Here is a 9371-nt window from a genome sequence, read left to right on the forward strand (position 1 = left end):
TTTTTTTTTTTTTTTTTTTTTTTTTTTAAGTACTTTCTTGTGATGTTAAAGTATTGTGACACTCTTCTGGCCGGACTCTTGCTAACAATCTCCTTTTTTTATGATGCACCAGATATTGACGAATGTGAGACTGGTATTCATAACTGCCCCCCCGATTTTATCTGTCAGAATACTCTGGGATCCTTCCGTTGCAGACCCAAGCTGCAGTGCAAGAGCGGCTTCATACAGGATGCTCTAGGCAACTGCATTGGTAAGACACGCCGCCATTAGCAGGGTTTAGAGCGAGCATGCGACCGTCAGCACAGATTGGGGCTGGCAAGCTTCCTTAGTGGGCAAATGCCATAGGCATTGTGAGCCATGTGGTCTGGGCCACGGCGACTCATTCTGGCCAGGTACAGTACAAAGGGCACAGCGTGTAGACCCAGGTGGTAGGGCTGTGTCTCATTAAAACTTTATTTATTTATAAAACCACTGGCAATCAGGGTTTGGTCTAAGGGCTGGTCTAAGGGTCTAATCCCTGGGCTTTGGGTGAAGATGTGTGGGTTTCAGAGTCAGAGACTATTAGATTCGAACTCGTTGTGCTAAGACTCATTTCCTTCATTGAAGCCTCAGGTGTTTCCCCTATAAGATGGGAGTGACTGTAGCATCTGGCTGAGAGGCTGGGAACAAGGACCCGCGGCGGTTGCTTGTGTTAGGATGGGTACATAAGAAGCATCCTTTGACATGTGGTTGCTCCCTGCCACAGCCACCTAGACCTTCAGAAATTGTTTCACAGAAAAACGGTAGAGACAGACTAGAGTGGCGTTCAATGGAGACAGTTTCAGTCTGGAAGATAATAAGACTCAAAGATGAATGGGTTGAGAGCAGAGTGGACCAGTGTGTAAGGGAGCCATGTGCTCAGTGTGAAAATAAGAGGCCAGAGAAAGGCTGCTCAGGTAGGAGGGCCACCTGCCTCTCTCTTCTGTTGTCTTTGGGCTGCGCAGGGTTGTCTCCTACCTGTTAGCAGTTGAAGTCTTAACTGCTTTGTAGGCAGGAGCTTCTAAGCCTTTGCTGTGAGGCCAGAGTCCCTTCTAAACTGAGCTGCAGGTATGCTGGTTGCAACCCCTCTCCCCTTTCAAAGGGAAAGACTAGACACGGCTGTGCAAGTTCCTATCTTATCCCCCACCCCCAACCCTTACCTAGCGTTGCCTCTGTCTTTTCTTTGAGACGGGATTGAAAGTTCATGTCCCCTGTCCCTGTCTTACGGCTCCCAGGTAGAACCTTTTAAGCCAGGAGTTTCACCCAAGCCTCTCCCCACCCAGCCTGGATCTTAGCTAGCGGAGAAGTGTCTGAGCTGTGCCTTGGCCCCTCACCAAGCCTCCTGAAGTCAAGACTGTCATCGCTCCACACGCGTGCATTAAGCAGGATGGCTGTGACTCCCCCTGGGGCAGGGAGGAAAGGGGGCCCTGCTAAGACTCGCAGCCTCCTCAGGGGGCTCTGTGGAGGCTGCATCAGCTGAGGACGGAAACCCTGGCTCATGGCAGGATTGGCCCTGCTCGCCCCTGTGAGAAAACCTCTGCAAGTCTCAGCATGCCACAGGTTTCCCTCCACAGAGTGCAAGGGCAGAGAGCCATCCCTCTGTACCCTTGACCCTCACCAGATCAGATCGAAGAAGCCCTGGGGAGTCCAGGGTGTTGGCCAGATCCCAACCTAATGGCATATCCCTCTCTTGTCACTTCTGTGCAGGTCCACAGTGACATCAAGGACCAGAATGTTTGGTGCAGAGGTCCCCTAACTTGACATGGGGAGAGGTCTCCCTTTGTATTTACTGGTCACAGCCAAGTTAATTTCTTCTAGAAGTTACCTCTTTTTTGCTTTTTTTTTTTTTTTTTTTTTTTTTTTTTTTTTTTAAAGCCACACATATCTGATTATAAATGAGGAAAACCTAGGGCAAAAAATAACGCCCAGCCTGCCGGGCCAGCCTCTGGGTGGGCGGGGCCACCCTTCTGGGCATTGCTCTCTTAGTTTGTCTTTTCCTGGAAACAGGACCGGGCTGTTCTACCAACTTGGATTTTTTCCCTCTTGACAATGAGTTTAGAATTCGTTCTGTGTCAGCATTTTTATTCCTGTCTAAAATAATAACATCAGCAGCAGAAAGACCTATCAGGAGAGAGACAGCGGAAGGAGAGAAGAGCCAGGCACCTCGGGGCGCCCCTGTCATCCCTGCCGAGGTTGAGGCAGGAGGAATACGATGAGTTGAAGGCTAGCCCGGGCTCTATAGGAATTACAGTCCAGCCTGGGCTACAGGTCGAGACCCAGTTTCAGAAAACCAAACAATATAAAACCCAAAGATGGGGGGGCATCCAGGAGAGAGCTGCAGGCTGTATCTTCTCCTATGTATCCAGGGCCTACACCCCACACACCTCTACCCGTTTTTCCTTGATCTCCATCTATGGTGGGAAACAGTGACCCCAGGATCTGCCATCCCCAAACTCTACTTCCATCCCCATCCCCGTGCAAGGAATGATGAACCCTGCCTTGTCAGACCAGCACAGAAGACGAGGGGCTGGCCTGAGAACTCTAGGCCCTCTCCGTACAAAATGTACATTTTTTTTTTTTTTTGTAGAACTTTGATGCTGATTCTTCAACACTGAGGAAGTATTTTCCAGGTTTTCTTTTCCTTCACTCTCTACCTCATGTTCCCTTTCTTCCTTCATTCCCTGGTGAAGAGGAGGGAAGGTGTCAGGGCACTGTTTCCCACATGCTAGACCACAGGTGTCGGGATCTTCAAAGATCCCGAGGCCATGAAGGGCCCTAGTTGGTCTTAGAAGTGCTTTGTAAGACAAAGTGAGCTGAGAGTGACAGCTGGAGAGCCTGCGCTTGTGCCATGGGAATCCCATGAGGGAAAGCATGTAGCGTGTCCCCAAACCCGCCTCTGGCCTTTCTTATCCAGTCTTCTTTTGTTGATCCACTTTTGATTTCATTCATTCATCATCTGACTTTCCTGGAGCTCAGACAAGGGACTCTCTTTCCCCAGAGAGCACACAGTCTCAAGGGATACCAGTGTTTGGATACTGTCTTAGTCAGGGTTTCTATTCCTGCACAAATATCATGACCGAATATCATGGGGAGGAAAGGGTTTATTCAGCTTACATTTCCATACTGCTGTTCATTACCGAAGGAAGTCAGGACTGGAACTCAAGCAGGTCAGGAACTGATAGAGAGGCCATGGAGGGATGTCACTTACTGGCTTGTTTCCCCTGGTTTGCTTGGCCTGCTCTCTTATAGAACCCAAGACTACCAGCCCAGGGATGGCACCACCCACAAGGGGCCCTCCCCGATTGATCACTAATTGAGAAAATGCCTTACAGCTGGTTCTCATGGAGGCATTTCCTCAAGGGAGGCTCCTTTCTCTGTGATAACTCCAGCTTGTCAAGTTGACACACAAAGCCAGCCAGTACAAATACAGTTTGGGAAATCACATCAGCCCTCAAGGCTGAGGGGGTCACTTGACAACAGACAGGAGTTGCCCGGCTTTGCCTAAAGGAATAGATCAACCTTCAGGCCATCTGGTTTCTATCGTAATCACCAGGCTCCTGTAATGGTAATGCCCCAAACAGCTGTAGGCCACATGTGAGACAGCAGGACTGGCTGACTGCCAATAAAAGTTTATTTACAAGAATGAGCAGCAGGCCAGATTTGACTAGAGGGATCATGAGGAAGGAGACGGGAAGCGATTGTGAGGGTGGATGCCAGGGATCTAGACCTGGGCTGGGTTGGCCTCTTCACCCCTGTGAGCCTGAGGAGTTGCTTGCTCTCTCCAGGTCCTGGGTTCCCAGTGTCACACACAGACAGTAATGCCGTCTCTGCTACGTGCAGGCTGCCTGTGGCAGTCTAGAGTGGTAGCAAATGTGAATGCCCCTGTAAACTTTGAAGTGCTGCACTGTCTGTGGACAGGCCCATCTCAGGAATGGGAGGGAGTCAGGGCTGGTTTTTAAGTCAGCCCTGAGGAGGGTAGGGTTTGGCCAGCACAGAGCAGGCCCTGCTTTCTTGCTTCAGCTGTCAATCTCCCACCATCGTCCCCTTCCTGCTGTCCCCGGCTCCAATGTGACTTGTGCATGTGACTTTAGGAAGATCCTGACGTTGACTTTTTGAGACTTAGGTCTTTTGGGCTATGCTTTAAGAAGAGGTTTGGTTTTGGCATAGAGTTGGAGCATAAAGAGCCAACAGAGGTGCACCCCAGTGTTCCTTGGTACTGGTACCTGTTTGTGTGTGTCCATCAATGGTAAATGGCCAGTGGTCCCTGTACTAGAGTTTGTGTCCTTGCAAGGTCAGAAACCCCCATATGGGAGTTCTGAGTGGCCTGAGTCAGGTAGATAGGGATGCGGGAAGGAGTTTCCATGGAGATGGTGGCCAGAGACATGGCTACCACAGGGACTCAGGGTGGGGCCATGGTTGGTCCAGGAGCTATATTACTGGGGCTTCCAAGGACTGGCCGGGTGAAGTAGACAGGGGCCACCCACCCACCAGAGGAGCTTAGGGACTCTCAGGCTGGTACAGAGGGATGGGTATCTGTCTCCCTGGCACCACATTCAGGTTAGGGCCTTATCTGCCTATGTGGGTGAGATGTATACAGGAAAGCCAGGCCAGCGGGTGGTGCAGAAGATGGAGTAGTTGTGTTTGGAAGCAGGGGGAGAGGACAGGGGACAGGGAGGGACCTGAGGCTGCCTTGGGTATCTTCCAGGGTAAAGGGGGTCAGGGACTATTGTTTTGTCACTTTGCTGAGAGAAGGAAAAGGCCCTTTGCGGGGGTTCAGTGGCCGCATTTGTGGATAGTCTTTATGTTTAACCATGCCATATCTTGTCTCTTTTCTCTGTAGATATCAATGAGTGTTTAAGTATCAGTGCCCCGTGCCCTGTGGGGCAGACATGCATCAATACAGAGGGCTCCTACACGTGCCAGAAGAACGTGCCGAACTGTGGCCGTGGTTATCATCTCAACGAAGAGGGAACCCGCTGTGTTGGTTGGTATCTCGAACATGTGCCCGAATGCACGAGCAAACACACGCACTCACACACACACACACACACACACACACACACACACACATGGGAACACATTTCTGAAATTTGACTTTCTGTTTCCAGCACATTCCATCTCTTCTCTAGAAGGGAGAGTTGGTCACCAACATGAAGACGTTCTACCTGTTCGTCCATTCCATTGCCCCTCCCCAGGCACAGGCCTTTGCTGTCTCGCCTGCACTATTACAGTAACACACCGGCCCTTCTAGCCTTCCCTTCAGTTTGCCCAGCGTTCTTAGGCTACCTGGTCACAGCCTATCGGTGACCAAGGACGGACACTCACAATTCAACTCTCCTAAAGTGGTCACAGCTGATCTGGATGACATAGGTCTTGCTACTCCCCAGAGGACAGAAAACCACGGAGTGGTTCCTTGTTTATACCCACTACATGCCTGCTCCTGAGTAGGCCAAGGGAGTCAGCTAGCCCAGATCCCTGCTAGGAAAGGGACCATCTTCCCCGCAACCCCCAGGCCATCCCAGCATCTCCCCCACAGCCCTGGGAACTTTCTCCCTCACTGGAGGTCAGTGCTAGCCTCTCGGGGGGGAGGGGGGGGTTCACTACTGTTCCAGATTGGGCCCGGGTGCTCTCTGAAAGTTAGGTTGCTGCCCTCAGTGGACAGCTTGGTGTGCACACTAAAAGGCTTTCAGCATGTCTTCCTTTCTTCTTCACAAGATGTGGACGAGTGCTCCCCACCAGCGGAGCCCTGTGGGAAGGGACACCACTGCCTGAACTCCCCCGGCAGCTTCCGCTGCGAGTGCAAGGCCGGCTACTATTTTGATGGCATCAGCAGGACCTGCGTGGGTATGTGATTTCTCAGACCTAGGGGGTTCTGGCCGGGTGACACCACCCAGGGGACACAGTCTGTGGCATCTAGGGTGACCATGTCCGTCCCATCCTCATCTCAGGAGGTTCCAAGCGTAGGCAGTCCCAGATGGAAGCCCATCCGTCAGAAGACATTATCCAACTGTAGCTCTGCTGCCGCCTTGGCCTCTGACCTCCAGCAGGACTTTAGCCTGTTCCGTGCGGAATGGGTGTTCTGTTTGACCCCAGCCTCCAAGGGTTTCCAAGTCTCCAGCCCCCACGACGTTAGTGATTTGTCAGATTTGCTGCAGACCCGTAGGGCCTAGGTGCTTGGGAGGCACAGCTCCTAAAGGTAGTCAGAACAGAAGGTGTCCCAGGGGTGACAGCGTCACACCCTACCCATCGAGCTCTTGCTGAGACCAAACCAGGATACTCGGTGGAGACCGAGAACTGCCCCGTGCTCCCAACAGATCCCTTTAGACTCCTCTCGGGCAGGGCTGGCAGAAGGGCACCTATCCAACTTCACCACATTTGTCAGAGCACAGGGCTTCACACAGACCGTTAGGAGAGGCCTCAGCCCTTTCTACCTGAGACATGAAGGGAGTTAGGGGCAGAGGACCATGAACTGCTGCCCTTGACAGAAGGGTGGGACATGGCGCCACTCCAGTGGACACACTCTGAGCTCACTGCCCCTCTGTTTCAGATATCAACGAGTGCCAGCGCTATCCTGGGCGCCTGTGTGGCCACAAGTGTGAGAACACGCCAGGCTCCTACCACTGCAGCTGCTCCGCCGGCTTCCGGCTGTCTGTGGACGGCCGGTCTTGTGAAGGTGAGGCTGGGGTCACAGAGTAGGCCAGCCATCAACAGCCTTAGCCATGTCTCTCCTCTGCTCACAGACTCATTTGGGGTTTCCTAGGCAGGTGTTTTAAAGACGCTAGAATCCCCGCCCTAGGGATATGACTGTAAGCCAGTGTGGCAGCCACGCTGAAACTTGGCCGGTATCCCGGGCAGGGCCTGGTCAGTCATTTGGGTTCATGAGTCTTGCTGTGCACAGATAACAGAGTGTCTTGTATTATCAGCTGTGATTATAATTTCTGGCTATGCTTAGGCATCTGAGCCTTGTGCTTGCATAATCCTGAGGCTACGGTGCTGAGGCCTGGCCGGCCTTGACTCTGCTATAGATAATTAAGCATGTGCACTGTGGATGTGGCAAGACATGGTTCTAGTGTCAGGGGGTATGTCTATGATGTGATAGAAAATCATACTGAACATAGATTGAGCAGGTAACCTGGCCAGGCGTGTGGGGGCTACGGATAGGAAACACTGACTGAGAAGCTCTCTCTCCTACCCTCGGAAACAGTAGTAAATGAATGTAAGAAGGGATCTCTAAGCCTGAGGTTGGCAATATTTTTCTCTCCCAGATGCATGGCGACTATTTTAAACCTTTCTGGCCAGTCTGTAGACGGTACCTTACTTTGCTGTGGAAGCACAAAAGCAGCCATGGGTCCCAGCCAAATGTGTTTGTAACTCTGTGCCAATAAAACTTTATTTACAAAAACAAGTGGTGGGGCCAAACCTGTCTTGGAGCTTCCTCTAGGTGAAGAGAATTGGTGACCAATAGCTGGGTTGCTGAGTAGCCCCTAAGTCCAGAGATTTAGGAATACCAGGGCTACCATTCCCACCTACGTCACTGTGGTCTTGGAGATGACGTGGAGAGAGCAGGAACACTTTTCACTGAAAGCTAGAAGGGACTGGTCCTGATGGGACTCTGGATATGCCTTCGTGCTGAGCCTGTGCCCTGTGGGGATCAGATTGAACAGAGCCAAGCCTGGAGGCTGTCCCTGCCTTCTTCCTAGGAGATGATGTGGCTTCACAGAGGCAGTAGCAGGAGTAGAGAGACTTCAGATTTCTCAGCTACAGTGGGCTGGAGTGGAGGTCCCGCTCTTTGAGCATCTCAGTCTTGCAGCTTCAACAGGGAGGTGATGATCCCTGTGCTCTCAGTCAAATCTGCCGCGGAGGCAGGGACCTGACCCCTCCTGGGAACCTCTTCTCTTCTAGATGTGAATGAGTGTCTCAACAGCCCCTGCAGCCAGGAGTGTGCCAATGTCTATGGCTCCTACCAGTGCTATTGCCGACGAGGTTATCAGCTCAGCGACGTGGATGGGGTCACCTGCGAAGGTGAGGGCACCCTGTGTTCTGTGGGGAGCACCCTGACCTTGCTACGGAACAGTAGCATTTCAGATTCCATGGCGGAGAGCCTGCCAGGATTTCCCCACCGGGCGAAGTTCCCATTTGCTCCCAGGGAAGGTGGGCTGGCTCCTGGATTTCCCTCAGAGAGAGCTTGAAGAGCTTCTACTGGGGTTGAGAGAGAGAGATTAGGAGGCGAGCAAACGAGTCCATGGATCGCTCTTAAACACACACGCCATGGCTGCAACCCCTCAGAGTGATAACACTCTGGGCCACAGAGCACAGGGCTCAGCCGCACATGTGACTGAGAAGTGAAGGGCAACCTGAGAGCCACCCAACCCCTGAGACCCAACTGTGCACTGGCCTTTTGAGCCCCACCCTCACTAGGCCTGACTCTCATCTTCTCTGTCAAAGGCAATGCTCCCTCCCTGGACTGTTGGACAATCCAACCAGATGACAGTTCAGGAGTACCTAGGAGCTTTAGGAGCAAATGTTACCGATGCCATCACAATGCTGTGTGTGTACATGTGCACGCGTGTGTGTGTGTACGTGCATGTATGTGTGTGTGCGTGTGTGTATGTGTGTGTGTGTGTACGCGTGTGTGTCTGCACGCGTATGTGTGCGTGCATGTGCGCAGGGGCTTAGGATCCAGCCTAGGGCCTTGCTTAGCAGATGCTATTCCACTGAGCTCTGACCCCAAACTTGAAGCTTTTTGAGTACCGGTGCAACTCCATAGCGCAAAGTTCTATACCCTGACTCATAGTCCAAACTCAGGTGCACTGAAAATACTGTCTAGCAATACCTTTAGCCTGCGTGTATAAAACGGATAGATTTGGGGCTTAGACTTGACTCCCATCTTCAGGATATCTTATTATACAAGTGGCAATATTCCAAAAATATTTCAAACATTTCTGGTCCCAAGCATTTCAGATAAGGGGGACTCAGCCTGTATTTTCTTGTGGTGTGTGGTGAGATTTGTTTGTTTGATTGGCTGGTGGGGTTGTTTATTACTCTTCATTCTCTTTGTGCATACGTCCCACCACAAACCTTCTAAATATCCCTAGACTAGTCCTACCCTGTCCCTGAGCCTCAGTTTCCCCTTCTGTAATGATAGTCTCTGAGGCCACCCCAGCCTCAGGGACCCTGAACTCCCTTCCTGGCTCGCCTTCTGTGGCTGCTCTCTCCAGCTCTAGGGCTCCCCCCCCTGGTCCAGCTGCGGCTGTGACAGTGTACCAGGGGTAGATGCTGAGGGAGAACTGTAACTGTGCGTGTACCAGGTGTAGATGCTGAGGGAGAACTGTAACTGTGCGTGTACCAGGGGT

At 51.9% G+C, this 9371-nt stretch overlaps 1 protein-coding gene across 2 annotated transcripts in view; it reads left to right on the top strand.

Moving 5' to 3' along the window:
• Fbln1 (fibulin 1) overlaps positions 1-9371 on the top strand; it is a 78530-nt gene that overhangs the window by 27272 nt on the left and 41887 nt on the right. For both annotated transcript variants that reach the window (XM_021216832.1, XM_021216831.2), the window contains exons 8-12: positions 113-250; positions 4859-5002; positions 5734-5862; positions 6566-6691; positions 7921-8040. In XM_021216832.1, the coding sequence (XP_021072491.1) occupies positions 113-250; positions 4859-5002; positions 5734-5862; positions 6566-6691; positions 7921-8040 (657 nt within the window). The remainder of the gene's footprint in view (positions 1-112; positions 251-4858; positions 5003-5733; positions 5863-6565; positions 6692-7920; positions 8041-9371) is intronic.

Source organism: Mus pahari, chromosome 17 (assembly GCF_900095145.1).
Source record: "Mus pahari chromosome 17, PAHARI_EIJ_v1.1, whole genome shotgun sequence".
Lineage (NCBI taxonomy): Eukaryota > Metazoa > Chordata > Mammalia > Rodentia > Muridae > Mus > Mus pahari.